General features: G+C 35.0%; 1 protein-coding gene across 1 annotated transcript; it reads right to left on the bottom strand.

Annotated features, from left to right (window-relative positions):
- Positions 1-13,242: 13,242 nt before the first annotated feature.
- On the bottom strand, positions 13,243-19,067 carry LOC107761082 (calmodulin calcium-dependent NAD kinase). Its single transcript, XM_016579252.2, has 9 exons — positions 18,914-19,067; positions 18,547-18,762; positions 18,228-18,451; positions 18,031-18,089; positions 14,918-15,142; positions 14,716-14,845; positions 14,247-14,563; positions 13,963-14,107; positions 13,243-13,592 (listed from the first exon to the last, which is right to left on the bottom strand). The coding sequence occupies exons 1-9, from the start codon at positions 18,921-18,923 to the stop codon at positions 13,332-13,334; spliced, it is 1,587 nt and encodes a 528-aa protein (XP_016434738.1). The 5' UTR covers positions 18,924-19,067; the 3' UTR covers positions 13,243-13,331.
- Between the last annotated feature and the right edge of the window lie 515 nt (positions 19,068-19,582).

The following is a 19,582-nucleotide window of genomic DNA, read 5'->3' as shown; positions in this document are numbered from 1 at the left end:
AAATAGCAACATTTTAATTCTCCTTTGTGTCTATCGTATTTTTTAAAAAAATATTTTTTTTATATTATCCGCGCATCGCATGAGTACGTATACTAGTATCATTTAAAGTGTCAAAACGGAGTAAATACGGCTGAGTTATGAAATTAGTAAAATACAACATGGCTGAGTACAAATATTAAGTCAAAACAGTGAGGAATAGTAGTAAAAATCCCCTAAGGGTTCAAAATAGTTGGCACGAGGCCCAAATATGACATTCAGCCCAAAACATAGTAATACTTTCCAAATCACAATGATATCAAATAGTTTTCAATCAAATACACGACTTAATAGTCATATGGGATGGACCAAGTCATAATCTCCAATGGTGCACGACCCCACGCTCGTCATCTAGCGTGTGTGTTACCTTACAGTAGCACTACGATGTGAAATCCGGGGTTTCATACCCTCAGGACAACATTTACAATCATTTCTTACTTCAATCCGGTCTAAACTCTAGCCCGTGATGCCTTTGTCCCTCGAATCAACCTCCAATAGCTCCGAATCTAACCAAAATCAGTTTCACATCATTAATACATGCTAGGAACAAAACCCGAGGGAAAAAATCGAATTAACTCAAAAATCCCGAAATTGGCCAAACTTGATCCCCGGTCCCACGTCTCGGAATTCGATTAAAATTATATCAATAGAATCCTTATCCTCCCACGAGTCCATACATACCAAGAATATCAAAATCGGACCTCAAATTGCCCCTCAAATCCCCAATCAAAACTCTCCAATTACAAGCCATAATTCCCCAATTTTAGGCTTTAAATCCTACTAATTTTATGTCTAATTAGATAGAAATTACCATAAAATCTAGTATTGAGTTAAAAAATCCTACCTCCAAGTGTTTCCCTTCGATTCCCTCTTGAATCCCTCTCAAAAAGATTCAAAACCGCTCAACAATGGTGGAAAATAGACTAATAATCGCGAAGGCAACTATTTAAATTTCTGCCCCGGGATTAATTCCTTCTTCGTGAACGTGGTAGATCCTTCGTGTTCGCGAAGCACAAAATTCCACTGACCAATTATTCCTCCTTCATGAACGTGACATTCCCCCACGCGAACACGAAGCTTCAACTGTCCAAGCCTTCGCGAACGCGACCTTACCTACGCGAACACGAAGCACAAAACTCCTGGGGTCTCAGCTGCTCCAATTACCCTAATCGAATGCGACTCCTCTCACGCGATCGCGATTTACTGGAATCCAAACCTACGCGAACGCGACCCCAGACTCGCGAACACGAAGAACATTTTCTCCTCTAGGCCTAGCTCTTCTTCGCGAACGCGAAGAACAAATTCTTCTGCAACAAAAACCAGAAAATCTGCAACTCTCCAAAACCAAGAATTGATCCGTTAACTACCCGAAACTCACCCGAGCCCCTCGGGACCTCAACCAAATATGCCAACACATCCCATAACATCATTAAAACTTTTTCCAACCTTCGGAATGCTCAAACCAACATCAAAATATCAAATCACCCTCGGATTCAATCATAAGAATTCCAAAACTTCCAAATTCCGCTTTCGATCAAAAAGTCTATCAAACCTCGTCTGAGTGACCTGAAATTTTGTACACACGTCCTAAATGACACAACGAACCTACTCTAATTCTAGAATTCCATTCCGACCCCTATATCAAAATTTTTACTACCAACCGGAAAAAGCCAAAATTCTAATTTCGCCAATTCAAGCCTAAATCTACCTCGGACCTCCAAATTACTTTCCGATCATGCTCCTAAGTCCCAAATCATCTCACAAAGCTATAAGAACCATAAAAATCATGTTCCGAGATCATTTACTCACAAGTCAACTTTCAGTTAACTTTTCTAACTAAAAGGCCAACTTAAGAGACTAAGTGTCTCATTTCTCTCTACAATCATTCCGAACCCGAACCAACCAACCCAACACAACATAAAAGAGCTAAACCATAAAAAATGAAGCAGAAATGGGGAAAACGAAGCTAAAACTCTCAGAACGACCAATCGGGTCGTTACATTGCTCTTGTTGCCAGAATAGGTACTGCTGGAGAATCTTGACATCGAGGATCAATTAACACCACTAGAACCATTATCCCCTTTGAACATGGAGGAGGCAACGACTATGGTGCTCGAGCCCTAACAACAGGTGACAAATATCCTCGATCAAGTTTTTTGGAACATCACACTGCAGGAATCACTATCAACAACACTCTATGAAAACAGAGAAAAAAGTGTTTCATAACTGTCCCAACAAACGTCCTAATATTTAGCTAGGCTCGACGCTGGTGACGAGAAACTTCTCCAACTTCGCCCGGGACAAGGTTATTTCGGCCCAAACCCCTCCCCCCAAACTCGCATAAAAAGGGGCTTAAACCTAATTTGAAGGATATCTAAGATACTTGGAAGGAGAATTCACGTGGAGAAACACACACCACGCTTGGAGGAGGCTCCTAACTAGTTTTTCTTCTCTTCTCTTCTTTTAATCTCATAGTTCATTACTTCTAGAGTTTTGGGTGCTACATGAAGCTGTAGTTTGAAGCTTGAATTGTTCTTATTATTTTATCATATTGGTTTATTTATTCAATCTTGTGCTTAATTATTTGATTGATTGATCACCAATTGAATATTATCTACGAATCTAGGATTGAACTCGGGAGAGGGAATTCTAGATTGCATATAAGATTGAGTAAAGCAAAATCTTAACTTTGAGCAGGAGGGGGGACGGATTTGCGGTTAAGATAGGATTATACCTAATCGCCTTGCTTGGTTACTATACAGGTATTACTAATGCATTCTTGTTAATGCTAATTCCATAGGAATATAGGCATTAGATTAGCTTGAATAAGCGAGTAGTGCTTCGGGAGAAGGCTACGAGCAATATTAACCCTGCCAACCAATAAACCAGATAAATTAATTAGACGATTTAAGTGAAAAACTCAACGGGATTGTTAGCCAACACATAGCTCTAGAATATTCTCTCCTATTGAATTCGTGTTTAAGCTTGTCATTATTTTCTTTAATCTGTTAATTTGCTACTCTAGATTAAATTTTAGTTAAATATTCATACTTTACGATTTGCTTGAATAGATTAATTGTTTCATTTAATTTAGTTGATAGTTAATGACAAATCCATGTGGGTACGATATCTTGACTTACAATCCCATATTACTTGTCGACCACATATACTTGCGTATGCGTTTGGGAGCAACAAGTTTTTGGCGCCATTGCCGAGGACATAGAAATTAACTAATCTACTAGATTAGATTTTTACTTTTTGTCTACTCAAGTTTTTATATTTTTATCTTAGTTTAATATTTACTATATTTGTTGATATGGCATCTTGGAATGGTAATTGGTCGAATATTAATTATTCTGATTATGGTGATCCTTTTTCATATTATGGAGGATCATACTTATAGCAAAATTGTGAATCTCAATCTTATGGGTGGAATAGTTGTAATATATATGATGGTCAAGGTGGCCATTGGGATGATTGTCCTAATTCTTATTATCCTTCTCATAGCTATTATTATGATGTTTCTAATAATGTTTATGAGTTTGATAAGAGCAAGGAAGTGGAGGATATGGAATGTGTTGCGCGTATTATGGACATGATGAGGCAAGCAGTAGCCGAGCAACATGACATGATAAGGGAAGTAGTTGAGCAACGAGTTGTTAATGCCTTAGTGATCAAAGGACTGCAGGCTAGAATGGACGATCAATGGCCAATTTTCAAGAAGAACCTCAAATCGATGAAGAGAGCGAGTTCTCACAAGAAGATAACTTTGAAGAAGCAGATATAGTGAGACAATCTTGGGTAGAGGAACAAGCTTAACTGGTAAAATTTCATGGAGTTCTACGTGATGGTCTTTCACATATGGCAGAACAGTTAATAGACGAAAGAACTGAGCTCAGGCAAGAGATAGACCAATTTGGCTCAGATATCCATGACTTGCAGGCTCAATTGAATAAAAAAAGTTGAGGCGTATGATACCCTACAACCAATTTTTGTAGATACTGGACAGTTTGTGGAGCAAAAAGAGGAGTTCCAACTATTTGACCAAATTATTAATGATGCCAAGGTTGACAAAGTGTGCAAAAGTGAGGATGTCAAAAGTGAAGCAATTCTAGAGTTGGAGCGTATTGGACTTCATTCTAAACACTTTTCAGCATTGTGTTTGATTGGTGATACAAGAATTAATCAATTCGAGCATATGGAGGAGTCAATAGATGAGGAACAAAGTGCTTATATTCTAAAATTTGTGATGCCAAGGAGACAAAATGACATCCTTCACTTAAGGGCCAAGAAGTGCAAGATGCGATATTTATTGCTTGGTTCCTTTATTTTTATACCACAGCCCCAGGAACGTGAAAAAAAAATTAATGCAAAATTGGGGGAACAATTTATACCCTCAAAGTGAAAGGAAAAGTGGTGAAAGTGATGTCGTCGTGCCGCGACGTTAAATTAAGCACTTGTTGGAAGGCAACCCAATTTTACTTTTATTTTTTAATTTTGCTTTTGTTTTTTTTACTGTGTTATTTTTTGTAGTATTGTTTTTTATTTTTGTAGGAGTACGAGCATGGAGTCAAAGCCAATAGGCATGTGCAAAAGCGAGCAGGTGGTTGAAACTAAGTGTGAGGTACCCGCACAAGAGATCATATCTAAAAGAAGTTTGAGTATCCCGTGAGCTGCTAATGCTTTGGCTTTTGGCCTACCAGGGAGTCTCTTTTACCCTCTTGTTATTCTCAGTGTGCATTGAGGACATTGCACAATTTTAAGTGTGGGGTGAGGAGATTGTCTACGCGATTTTCTGTGCTATCCTAGTTTAGTTGTAGTACTCTTTCTTAGTGTTGTAGTTTTTGTGTAAGAAAAAGAAATTTTAAAAAATGAAAATTGAAAAAAAAGAGTTAACTTTTCCCGACGACGGATTTTATGGACAGTTTTCTTGAGGGATTAAGGTCCAATAAAAAAATAAAAAAGGGGTAAAAAAATCCAAAAATATGTCTTTTATTTTTCTTTAGGTAGCAATAATCTGCCGTGTTTTTTTTTTACATCTGTTCTTTTTCATGGGGTGTAGTTTGAACCGGGTAGTCGCTTTTTTTTAGAGTAGATTAGGAGTTTATGAAATAAAAAGAGGAAGATTGATGAACTTAGGCTCCTTTGACTTGTTTGATAGTAGTATATTTAAGTTTTCCATGTGGAGTATCTTTCCAATTTTTTGAAATTGTTCATGATGTCTTAATGAAATTAGATAGCATGTTTTGTGACGCCTATGTCTCTTTTTGCTTGACTTATATTCACTTTGTGTTTAATGCTTAATATCTTGTGGCTCTGTGAATACTTGCATTGTTTGAGAGTTGGGATGATACCGTCCTTAGTGAGTAATGTGCCAAGTGTGAAGTGAGATTTTGTGTAGTCCATCTTATTGTGATTGAGCCTAGAACTTGTCCGGTATGTGAGTTGAAGCAAAATATTAGGTGATGCTAGGTTTGAAAAATGATTTAGGCATTCTTTGATCTTTTTGAGCTTAATTGCTTATCACAAATAAAATGGAACCTTAGTAAACCCTTCTGAGCCTATAGACTTTTGGTTGGCACCCACATTACGAGCCTATACCCTTTTGTTCTTAATTGGTCTTATTTTAATCCTGTTACCTCTGAAAGCACTTTAATTGTGAAATGAGCGCTAGAAGAAGTAAGAACTAAGTGTGGGGTGACTTTTGAGTGGAACCAGTGAAAGAATAAAGGTGCATTTTTTTTGTAAAATAATACACCACTAGCTAAAATAGAGGATAGGAAAAAAAATTTAAAAAAAAAGAGAAGGAAAAATTGAGAAGAATAAATTGTTTTCTTGTTCTTGCTAGTGGGATATAAATTAAAGTAGTGCTTACAGAAAGAGGGAATAATCTTGTGGAGTGATCTTGTTTGTGAAATTGAAGTGGATTGAAGAAATTGCGCTTAAAGTTTATTATTTGTTGTGTTAAAGTGCTTAGGAGGGTGAACCACTAATCGTAAATATATCCTACCTGTCTCTTAGCCCACATTACAACCATATAAAGTCCTAATTGATTTTAGACTGAGTGAGCCTACATTAGTGGAGATTTACATTTTGGGCAAACCTATAGTACCTTTTACATGCATGTGACTTCTCTATGAGAGTGAGAGATTTTCTTTGATATATGTGAGTCCTTAAATTATATTTGATCATGAGATTCAAATGTGTGGATTAAACTTACTCTCTTGTTCTTGTTGTGAGGGAACATGATTTCACGAGGGATAGGTAATATTTTTAGACTTTTTCGTGATGTTGGGTGTTCGAGCCATGGGTGCATTATGATATTGAGTCGGCTTTTGAGGCTAGGATTGTTATGAGCATGTTTTCTTTGTTGTGAATATGTGAAGAATGGCATAAGTAAAGAAAAGTGTAAGTGACTGCATATGCTACAGTTTAATTGTTATTATCAACCATGGTCATTGGTAGAGTGTATGTTGGAAAAAATTAAATTGTAGTTGAGAGTCCTGTTGCTCGAGGACAAGTAAGAGTTTAAGTGTGGGATGTTGATATTTAGCTTAAAGTATATACATTTATATGTATATTTCCTCATATTTTACTCGTGTTTTGTGGATTTCGGATGGGAAATGTATTGATTTATGCTTATTCATGGTATGTTTATATGTAGGAATTATCCGAAAGTAATTGAAGGCGAAAGGTGCGAGATTAGAGCCAAAACGGGCGAAAAAAGAAAAAGTTGAATTTTCAGCGCCACAGGCAACGTCCCATGCCACCTGTGGTGCTCCAGGAAGAATGCTCAATAACCCAGCGTCAGGTCCAGCATGGGTTGCTAGGCTGGACACTGGTGACAGAAAACTTCTCCAACTTTGCCCGGGACAAGGTTATTTCAGCCAAGACCCCCCAACTCGTATAAAAAGGGCCCTAAACCTAATTTGGAGGATATCTAATATACTTTGAATGAGAATTCACGTGGAGGAACACATACCACACTTGGAGGAGGCTCCTAACTAGTTTTTCTTCTCTTCTCTTCTTTTAATCTCATAGTTCATTAGTTCTAGAGTTTTGGGTGTTATATGAACGTTGTAGTTTGAAGCTTGAATTGTTTTTATTATTTTATAATATTAGTTTATTTATTTAATCTTGTGCTTAGTTATTTGATTGCTTGATCACCAATTGAATACTATCTACGAATCTAGGATGAAACTTGGGAGAGGAAATTCTAGATTGCATATAAGATTGAATAGAGCAAGATCTTAACTCTGAGGGGGAGCGAATTTGCGGTTAGGATAGGAATATACCTAATCGCCTTGCTTGGTTACTATACAGAAATTATTAATGCGTTCTTGCCAATTCTAATTTCATAGGAATATAGGCATTAGATTAGCTTGAATAGGTGAGTAGTACTTCGGGAGAAGGTTTCGAGCAATATTAACCTCGTCAACCAATAAATAGAATAAATTAATTAGATGATTTAAGTGAAAAACTCAACGGGATTATTAGCCAACCTATAGCTCTAGAATATTCTCTCCCATTGAATTCATCTGTAAGCTTGTCGTTGTTTTCTTTAATCTCTTAATTTGTTACTCTAGATTAAATTTTAGTTAAATATTCATACTTTACGATTCACTTGAATAGATTAATTTTTTGATTTAATTTAGTTGATAGTTAATCACAAGTCCCTATGGGTATGATATTTGTACTTACAATCCTATATTACTTGTCAATTACGTATACTTGCATGTGCGTTTGGGAGCAACAAGTTTTTGGCGCCATTGCCGGGGACTTAGAAATTACCTAATCTACTAGATTAGATTTTAACTTTTTGTCTACTCAAGTTTTTTTTATCTTAATTTAATATTTACTATCTTTGTTGACATGGCATCTTGGAAGGGTAATTGGTCGAATATTGATTATTCTTATTACGGTGATCCTTGTCCATATTGTGGAGGACCACACTTGTGGCAAAATTGTGAATCTCAATCTTATGGGTGGAATAATTGTAATATATGTGGTGGTCAAGGTGGCCATTGGGTTTTTGATAATTCTTATTATCCTTCTCGGAGCTCTTATTATAATGTTTCTAATAATGTTTATGAGTTTGATAGGAGCAAGGACATGGAGGATATGGAATGTGTTGCCCGTATTATGGACATGATGAGGCAAGTAGCAGCTGAGCGACAGGACATGATGAGAAAAGTAGCCGAGCAACAAGTTGTTGGCGCCTTAGCGATCAAAGGACTGTAGGCTAGAATGGACGAATTAATGGCCAATTTTCAAGAAGAACCTTAACTCGACGAAGAGAGCGAGTTCCCACAAGAAGATAACTTTGAAGAAGCAGATATATTGAGCCAATCTTGGCTAGAGGAACAAGCTCAACTGGTAAAATTTCATGGGGTTCTACATGATGGTCTTTCAAATATGGCAGAACAGTTAATCGACAAAAGAACTGAGTTCAGGAAAGAGATAGACCAATTTGGCTCAGATATCCATGACCTGCAGGCTCAATTGAATAAAAAGGTTGAAGCGTTTGATACCCTACAACCAATTTTTGTGGATACTGGACAACTTGTGGAGCAAAAAGAGGAGTTCCAACTATTTGACCAAATTATTAATGATGCCAAGGTTGACGAAGTGCGCAAAAGTGAGGGTGTCAAAAGTGAAGCAATTCTAGAGTTGGAGCGTATTGGACCTCATTCTAAATACTTTTCAACATTGTATTTGGTTGGTGACATGAGAATTAATCCATTCTAGCATATGGAGGAGTCAATAGATAAGGAACAAAATGCTTATATTCTGAAATTTGTGATGCCAAGAAGACAAAACAACATCCCTCACTTAAGGGCCAAGAAGTGCAAGATGCGATATTTATTGCTTGGTTCCTTTATTTTTACACCACCACCCCAGGAACGTGACAGAAAAATTGATGCAAAATTGGGGGCACAATTTATATCCTCAAAGTGGAAGGAAAAGTGATGAAAGTGATGGCGTCGTGCCGCGACGTTAAATCAAGCGCTTGTTGGGAGGCAACCCAATTTTTTTTTTTTTTACTTTTGCTTATTTTTTTATTGTGTTATTTTTTGTAGCGTTATTTTTATATTTTGTAGGAGTATGAGCATGGAGTTATTGCCAATAGGCATGTGTAAAAACGAGGAGGTGGTTGAAACTAAGTGTGAGGTACCTGTACAAGGGATCATACCTAGGAAAAGTATGAGTATCCCGTGAGCTGCTAATGCTTCAGCTTTTGGCCTACCAGGGAGTCTCTTTTATCCTCTTATTATTTTTAGTGTGCAATTGTGCATTGAGGACATTGAAACATTTTAAGTGTGGGGTGAGGAGATTGTCTGAGCGTTTTTCCGTACTATCCTACTTTAGTTGTAGTACTCTTTCTTAGTGTTGTTGTTTTTGTGTAAAAAAAAAAGAAATTTAAAAAAATAAAAATTGAAAAAAAAAAGTGAACTTTTCCCGTCGACGGATTTTGTGAACAGCTTTCTTGAAGGGTTAAGGTCCAATAAAAATAAAAAAGGATAAAAAAATAGAAAACAAATCCAAAAATATGTCTTACATAGACTGGAACAACTCCTCCATCATCTATTTCACAGAGACATGCATGCAGAATCACTATGACTCATGGAGTTTGTTAATTTTACTGATCTATTTGAGCTTAGTGCAGATGAGTACTCTGGAGGTGCTTCCATAATGTGGAAGCATGAAGAGCTTGAGGCCGACCCAATTGCCACTACTGATCAGGAGATCCATGTCAATATCTATGTTAGAGGAATATCACATTGTTGGCTTTTATCCTTAGTTTATGCAATTACGAATCTAGCTAATAGAAATTTTTTATGGAATAATCTAGAAACTGTAGCTAAAAATCATACTATGTCATGGCTTCTTTGTGGGAATTTTAATGAAGTAACATCTTCTTCCAAAAAGATTGGAGGAAGGCCAATAAATAATACTAGTACTGCTGCCTTTCTACAGTGCCTAGACAATATCAATATGATTTGCTTAGGGTTCACGAAACCCGGGTTCACGTGGACAAATAAAAGGAAAAAAAGGGGCCACTAAATCCTGGAAAGGCTAGACCGCTTCCTTGCCAACCCGGACTGGGTAGGGACATACCCAGATGTAACTGTGTCTCATTTGCCATACACGCACTCTGATCATTGTCCTGTCATCTTGAATTTAACAAAACCTATGAATAAACCCGCCCACATATTCTGCTTTGAAACAATGTGGCTAAATCACCCCGATTTTAACAATATAGTTAACTATCATTGGTCAAACAACATATGCTGTAGGAATGCCATATCTTCCTTTACGGAACATATGGAGACGTGGAAGAAGAGCACTTTTGAAAATATCTTCAAAAAGAAACAAACATTACAAAATAGAATACTAGGTATCCAAAATATGCATCCTACCCACAAAAAAAAAACTTTCACATAGACCTTGAGGAATAACTCATTTGCGAATATAATGAAATTCTAAAAAATGCAGAGGACTTTTGGAATCTAGAGTCCATTAGCTAAATGACGGATATGCCAATACTAAATTTTTTCATATCTAGGCCATCCAACGAAGCAGGAAAAATAGAATCCTAGGGCTCAATGACTCTGTAGGCAACTACAGAACATACGGAGCATAATCTTAAACCACTTTACAGACATTTACACTATTGAAAACACTTTTGTCCTAGACATGTTACCCATAATCCAAGCATTCTCAATATCCTTAGTGACAGAGATAATGAATTTCTTAGTAGAAAGGATAGGAAGATCCTAACTGGGGTTTTATGTCCAGTGGGAGTAAAGAGAGCAGGAAAGCTCAGTTTTGTCTAGTTTGTAAATACTTATACTTGGTAAATAAAATTATTTAATTACCAAAAAAAAAAGAAATTCACAAAGTAATAAAGTCTTTTAAGCCACTCAAAGCACCCGGACTAGATGATATTCACCCAATTTTTTTCCACAAATATCGGGCGGACACAAATCTCTCAATTATCAACACCTGCTCACACAATTTTCAAACCCTTAAAATTGACCCTTAAATAAATAAGACATATGTATCTCCCATCCATAAGATAAAAAAACCCACAATACATCTCCCACTATAGACCTATTAGCCTTTGCAATACGATTTACAAGACAATTATAAAAATTATTATTAATAGGATACACCCTTTTTTAACAAAATAATTAGCCCTGATTAGTGCATCTTCATTCTGGGAAGACGTGATATTGATAATGCAATAATAGTTGAGGAAGTTATTCACTCATTTAAAATTAATTCAGGAGGCAAAGGAAAAATTATGCTTAAACTAGACTTAGAAAAAATATTTGATCGTCTGGAATGATCGTTTATTTGAAACTCCCTACATTGGCTCAACTTTCCTGTCAAATTGATCACACTAACTATGAACTGTATCTCAACATCATCTACCTCTATCATAGCCAATGGTCAACCGATAGATTTCTTTGAACTCTCACGCCAAGAGGACCCATTGTCACCACATCTCTTAATTATCTGTATGCAATCAGTTACTAGATACATTGACCATGTTGTTGACATTTGTCAATAGAAACCTATAAAAATTAGTCGATCCGGACCCCCATATCCCATCTCCTATTTGCGGATGACCTTATCCTCTTCTCTGAGGCAAATGCAACTAGTGATGCCTCTATCATAAACATCTTCAACTCTAGTACCCGACAATCTGGTCAGTGGGTAAACTTCACAAAATCAAAATTCTCTTTTCAAAGAATGTGGATAGCAACACATAGAGCACGCTTTCCACAGTGCTAAACATTAAGCCAGCAAACCATGCAGGGAAGTATCTTGCCTTCCCAATTACCAATCTACAACAAAAAAGCTTAGACTATCAATTTATGCTTGATAGAATGAATACAAGACTAAAGCTCACCCCTTCTTTGCAAGACTATCAATTTGGGCACAAGTGGTGAGTCAAAAATATTTGGCAAGACAGGAACACAAAGATTTCGTCGCAAACACTTGACTCTTATGTGTGGAAGAGCCTTGCTAAAGCTCACCCCTTCTTTGCAAAAGGATTAGCTTGGAATGTGGCGAATAATAGCCATATCAATCTTTGGAAGGATAACTGGATCATCGCCCAGCTACTTCTAAGGGCTCTCATCCAAAGGTCCCCTAACAAATGCAAATTTGGGGAAAAATCTCTCGCACATATTACAATTAAAATCTTGGGATCTAAGCCAATTATCCTTTGAACTTCCTGCAGACATTCAGTCACTAATTCACAATACCTATCTACCATTCTTTGAAGCTTCCACAGATAACTTCTTCTGGAAACCAACCAATGATGGCTCAGTCACTATCAAATCAGCCTACTCTTTAATCAGGCAATGCCTATCTACACAAACACCAAGGGATTTCGAACACACTTGGATATGGAAAGCCAACTACCATAATAAACTGAAACGTTTCCTGTGGCTTTTAATCATAAAATGCCTACCTACAACATCCATGCTATACTACAAAAAAATAATTTCATCCCTCTTTGTCCCCATTGCAATATTGTGGAAGATATAGAACACATCTTCCTCCAGCCCACGAAACAACACCATCTGGAACACACTGCATATAGACTTTGATCCACCAAATTTCAGTACGCGTAGTTAAAGAACTATGTACTTCCAATGGCTCAACAATTCTACCAAACCAAATCCAAATCCCATTGTCCATTATCACCCACATTACCCTACGACATATCTGGCTACACCGCAATAATAACTTGTTCAAAAAAACTTCCGCAACCATCATTAGCAACACACCAATTGCCCAAGCAATTGAATACCTCTACCTCACAAACCAAAAAACAGCTCAACATCAAACCACAAGAATTAAAGTACTATGGGAACCACCACCACTAAACATCTATAAACTTAATATAGATGGTACACACAGAAAAAAACTCCAACTACGGGCCATTATACTAGTGTGACATAGAACTAAATCAAATAAGGAAGACATGCAATTTTGGGCCATTGGTCTAGAGTTTCCAAAGATTATTGACAATCCGTATCAAGTGCATGCAGAGTGTTTGTTAATGACGATAATCTGGGATTTAACCACGACTGAACCAGTTAGTAAACTTGCTAACCCCAAAAATAGAAAAGCTGAAAAAGTTAAACGAAAAGAAAAAAAAACCCAAGAAAGGGCCAGGCATCCAAATTCAAATGATTGTAAATTGTAACATTAACATTTGGGCATTTGAAAAAAAGTCACAAAAAGTTACTGCTACAATAAAAATTTGTCTGTTTCTAATCAGTTTTAAGAGCTTCAAGCAATTTTGGCCGATTTTCAATTTTTCCAATGGCAGCTTTGAGCTCTTGCTGGAGAATAGACCTAGTAGGTAATAAAACCATGTCATTCCAAACTGAACCAGGCTGCGTTAATTCATCTTTTGGGTAGAGTTCGTATATGGACTCTGCTTCTTCATTCACATTTCTTACCATTTCCAAACATTTGATGTCTTCCGGTTCCACCAACATCTTATTCTCTCCATCTTTCCATGCTATTAACTGCATTTTATTTTCCAGAAAAAAATCAAAGGAAGGATAAATAAAGATAATAAAACAAGATGATATGAATGGACTATTTACTTTCTGGAAGGGCTAAGGCGACAGTAAAATAATTTGCAAGAGCCAAATAATGAAAATTCACAGATGCTATCCTTTTTAGAGTAGCTATGAATTTATTTAAGCTTATAACTCTGAAATTACAAAAGATTTAAGTCATATACATTTATCAGAGTAAATACTTTTTAACATTATCATTATAGTTTAACCTATTATAGCAGGTTTGTAACAACTTTTATCAAGTTGCCGAATTAATGCTTATCATATAGATTAGAATTGAACACAATAAATACAATTGAGATAAGAATCTTACTGTTGGTTTTGAGTCTAGAACGTTGGTGAAGTAGAGCCTGGCGTTATCAACAATGTCACAGTACTTAGGAAATGCATTTGCAAATCTCTTGTGAGATTTCAGTTGAGGCTTCACTCTAACTGCCCTCCCTGTTCCTATAGCTCTCCTGCATAAACATTTCACAAGGAATAAGATAAAAGAAGAAAATATTTACTTCTAAATAACATTGGGGAATTTACTCGAATAGAAATTATAAAAAAATGTTCACATGTGTATCTTAATTATTAGAAGTAATCTATATATACCTGATGCCTCTAACAACAGCTAGGTAAGGATCACATACAACTCCCACCAATTCAATTCTGTAAGGTTTAGTGATCTTAGCCTCTTCTCCTTGTTCCTCTTCAACTTGTTCCCAATACTTTTCAGTAACTGTCCCATCCTCTGCAACCTGGTACCCTTCCCCCATTCGATACCGATGTTTGTGTACGTTTCTTGCCATGGCTATTGTCTGCTCAACAAATGGCACCCATGATAAGGTTCCATCCATTATAACATCGCGCCCTTCGTTCAGAGCTGTGACTAGTAGGGACGATGCTGCATCTGTTGAACTTTGATGTACCTGTTTATATATATTTGAACAATTAATTTCTTGTTAAATTCACATGGCCAAGAGTCGATGGCGGATCTACTCCATCGATTATGGGTGTCTGAGCACCCTAGAGCTAAACATTGTTACTTATAGTATTAAAAATTCATAGCAAGTGTTGTTACCAATTCAGCAGTTTGAAGCATGTCGTGATGATGACCTCTTGAGCTAAGGGCTCTGTAAATTACATCAGTTTCCTTGAAAGCATCTGCCTCTACCACCACTGCATTTGCAGCTGCTTCGGACCAAAATGACCTGCCAAAAACATTGTTGTCAAAATTTGTAAATGAATTGCAAATAAAAGAAAAATAGAGATGAAATTAGTACTGTTTGAGGATGTCTTTGAGGACAGTGGATTTGCCAGCACCCATGCCACCACCCATGAGGAGGAGAACTGGGCTTCGTTGACTGTGAGCCACAGGGACCATAACGTCTGTACATTTGGAGTCTCCCTTTGATGACACTGTTCCAATGGCCTTCATCTCCTCTACCAGCGTTGAAAATACCCTTGTCACTTTCAAGTCCTTTGTTATCTTCTCGAATCTCTGCTTCCTACAATCTCCAACCAATATTAGTCAATAACTGTTGTTTGGTATAGACAAATTAATCAACGAGAATCTTGGAACAACAGTCAAGTTGTCTCCGTGTGATATGTAAGTCAGGGTAGACCGCCTATATCATATCTCGCAGAGGCAGATCCAGGTGCACTATTGTGAAGAGGTGGATTTAGAATTAATATTTGATGGGTTTAACTTTAGTCTCTTAACTGAATCCCTTACAATTTTGAAATTATAATTTAAAATTTATATTCTTTTTGAAATTTTAGTGATTTTCACACACACACACACATATATATATACTCCATACCAAAAACAAGATCTTTTGAAGTGGGATTTAAACTGCCAATTTCATTTGTTGAGGTGCATCCAATAAGTAATACACAATAGGAGTTTTTAAGCATGGGTGCACGCACATATATTTAAATAATTTTTAAAAAATACAACACTTTTATACATGAAGCAAAGGAGTATGGGTTCACGTACATTTTCCTTAAGCTAGATAAGCCCCTGCCATTGGGTGCGGTCTTTCCCGAATCTTGCGTGAATACGAAATACTTTGTGCATCGGGCTGCCCTTTCTTTATAAACTTTTAATCTTACTACGTGCAGTGATGAAATCAGATTTTCGTATCAATTTAGGATGTACAAGACTACGAGGGTTTGGGGCTAGGAATTAATTACACTTTACTTTCTATCTTAAATTAATGTGTGTTTTTGCTTTATTTTTTAAGGCGTTGTTACGTGGCTAATGAACGGGAAGAAGAAATATATATATATATATATATATATATATATATATATATATATATATATATATATATATATATATGGATAAAAATAAACGTGTACACTATAACAATGTATATAATCTTTTTCTAAAAACAAGATCTTGAAAATAAAATTTAACCAGAATATAAACACTTGAAAATGACGAATATTTATCATATTCAGTTGATAAGGTAGCGGATAGCCTAGCTAAGCATGAAACAATAACGATAATTTTAAAGGCTCAATGATCTATTATGTATTCCCTTATTTTGATTTAATTTCGTATTAAAATGATCGTCTAGGACAAATTCTTCTAAATATGTCAACTACAAAAGGATAAAGAATTAGCAACGAATAAATTATGTGGTTAATAAAAATTTGTGCTAATCCTATGTAGTGATGAATTAGAGATAGATTATTTGAAAAAAAATCCTATTAGCTACAATTTGAATTTCATAGCTAATTCTTATTTTTTTAGTCAAATTATGTAATAACTATCTTAGTAATAATATTAGTTTCTTTTTAACCGAAACTTTTTCCATCTATTTACGTTATTATGCATTACGGTAATTTAGTTAATGTTGTAAAGTCAATTATGGTATTAAACTTTTATTACAAATATATTATTATTACTATTATTTTCCAACAATAATTACTATTTCAAAATCTAATGGTAGGTATAGTTAAAAAAATTACAAAAATCGTGGGCTTCCCTTGTTGGAAAAAGAAACTTTTCTCCTACTTTTTGTATTCTTTTTTATTGTCTTGATATTTTTTTATTAGGAAAAGATATCAAATACGGAATTATATTTGGACAAAACAAAAAAGACGAACAATATTTCGCTAAGGGTCTTTGTGTTTTTAATATAGTATATATATATATATATATATATATATATATATATATATATATATAAAACATTACTTGGTTGGAAGTGTGTGCCATGAATTGAGCTAATGTAGTACGCCTCTTCATATCTATCAATGAGTCAAGATTTTCCTTTGTCATGGTTTGATCACTAAAAGTAGATATGCCTAATGCCATCTACCTCAAAGAAAAGGAATAGTTGTAAAATAATCGTTTTGGAGGAGAGTCGCCGTCTTTACAACTTGCAATTTCAATAAAAGCCATCCCTTCTCTAGATTTTTCCATTCCATTATTTATAACATGCCATATCTCAAAAAGTTAGAAAAAGAAGAAGAATATTTTTAAGAAAAAATAGTAATCATCGTTCAGACTACCTCCAAGATGTCATCTCCAAATTGTATGTACATTTTTCTTTGTTTCCTAGTTCCTTCTACTGTATCTCCTTTTTTTAAAAAGAAAATATATGGTAAACTTTAGCACTTTACCCTCCAAATCCCCAACGGTGACTTTTATTACTTCCTCTCATTGCTAAAATAGACAGACAAAGGATTCTTTCATCTATTTCTCACTTGTAGAAGGGGACCAGTTGCTACTAGTTTGACAACCTAGAATTGTACAAAACAAAAGGAAAAAAAACTTTGTCTAGTTGTATTTTCTGCATGCTTGAAGAAAATAGCAAAAATATTAAGATATTATATTATTTTGTACTAATAACAACTGTATTTAATTATTTTAAATCCTTAAATTTTTATTTTCAGATTACTAGAAAGTTTTAAACATGCAGTTTGGATTCTCAAACCCTCCTTTCAGATTGACCACACAAAATAAAATAAAAAGTTTGATTTTTACAATGCCTTCTGTTAATATAGCTCGTAAAAATCAATGAAATTATTGTCAGTATGCTGAATAAGGTGAAACAGAATTGGTGGTCGTCGATTTCAAATATCGACAGAAAATACTTCTGCTCGAAAAACAGTTCATTATCCAGCAGTATATATAATTTCCATATATTTTCTTCACCATTATTAATTTGTTTAAATAAAATGTAATAATACTACTCCAATAAAATAAGGTTTATATATAGTGAAAAGTAAATCAAAATACGTTAACAAAATTATGATAACAGTTTTATATTTAACTTTAAAGCAGACAATAACACGAAATCCAGGAAGAAAATACTATAATAATAATAATAATGTGATGTAACAATATATTCACTTATTTTAAAGTAAATGAAACAATCACCTTGTAGCTGCCAGCACCAAATCCTTGAGTCTTTTCTGATCAGAATCAACACTTAACACCTTCAACAAAAAAGACGCTGACCTTTAATTATTAGTTTGTGGTTTATCAAAAATCTTTTTGTATATTATATTTCTTGCTTCTTGATTTTCATTATATATTTAAAAAGAAAATGAAAATCACCATCAATAGATATCTACCTGGCTAATGAAGATAGAAGCTTTACTCCAATGGAAAGCAAAATAAGCAAGAATGCATCTCTCTAATTCATTCTCCAACTTTACATACAAAGATTCAGCATCTTCTTCATTAGCAAAGTATTCAAAAATGGTATTATCACAACCTTTGGATCTCCTTAAATATTCTTGTACTAGCTCTCCTAAGCGAGGACACTCATTTTCATCTTTAAACCCCAGTTGCCTTGCTACACAAGATAAAAAGCTTCAAATAATCAAGAACATAAAATAGAGAAAAAAGCTAAGGTCAAAATTAAATTAATCGAAAATAAAAAGTACTGACCAACATAATGGGAAAATTTTTCGAGTTTACCAGCACGACCAGATTCAGTTCTGTCCAAAATAGGAGCAAGGAGATTTATATTTATTTGATTATCATCAACTTTGGAAGATTTGGATTTAGATTTAGAAGATTTGTGAAGATGCATGGCGAAAGCAGAGATAATTCCCACAAGACTTGCAACCAATATATGTGAAGCAACCACTTTTCCATAGCTATCTGCATAATAAGAAAATTTATATATAAGAAAGAGAAAAGACTTTTACAAGTATATGTAATCATATACAGACAACATATAGTGATGATATTTTGACAAAAGGCGAGGTTAAAATTCAAACTTTTGAATTAATCCAGGGACTTAGTGGGTTACATTTCAGCATGTTTTGTTGCTGTAGAAGAAATAGTCTTTCAATTAGAACTTGAATTTTCTTTCTTGGTTTCTGCCTTTTCAGCTGGAAAATTTCTTGGGGAATTAATGGAAGAGTTAATGTGGATAAAATACATATAAAGCCATTCTCCTTTTCAGAGTCAACTGATCTTTGGATGCTGCATATATATCTATATTTTTTTTAAAGGTGAGGTGGTGGTGGACCTGAAAGAAATAAAATATGATTTTTTTTTTTCTAATTACCATAATATTCCAAGTTGCAACTACTACCATTTCACCATTAATTGACTACTCTCGTTTTTTCCATTATGATAGACCTTTATTTACTGACCAGTCCACATGTAATTTATCGTAAAGTATACTTTAGATATTTGAGCACAATAAGCAAATACATATATTACAAGTAGTAGTAAGTAAATTTTGTTAGGATATACTATAAACCATGCGTGTTGTTATAATATTCTTTATGGAACAATTGTTTATTTATTTATTTAATTTAATAAAGTTTTATTTTAAATAGATCATATATTTGTTTGTGTGTTCGTTGCTTATATAGTAGATAATTTAATGTATAGAGTTTAGCTTATACACGGAAGATTAAATCATCGATTCTTATAAGTCATAAAGTTTATGTTCACAATCTAATGATGG

The sequence above is a fragment of the Nicotiana tabacum genome, chromosome 8, assembly GCF_000715075.1.
Source record: "Nicotiana tabacum cultivar K326 chromosome 8, ASM71507v2, whole genome shotgun sequence".
Taxonomy (NCBI): Eukaryota; Viridiplantae; Streptophyta; class Magnoliopsida; order Solanales; family Solanaceae; genus Nicotiana; species Nicotiana tabacum.
The sequence above is the reverse complement of the archived record's forward strand: the minus strand, read 5'-3'. Positions and strand labels throughout refer to the sequence as shown.

Bases quoted from the DNA above. Each gene is read 5' to 3' on its own strand.
- LOC107761082 (XM_016579252.2), bottom strand. The intron at 18,090-18,227 runs GTAGATATCTAT...TTTTTGTTGAAG, and splicing joins CTTCTATCTTCATTAGCCAG to GTGTTAAGTGTTGATTCTGA. The intron at 14,846-14,917 runs GTACTAATTTCA...TGTTTTTGGCAG, and splicing joins CTCAAAGACATCCTCAAACA to GTCATTTTGGTCCGAAGCAG.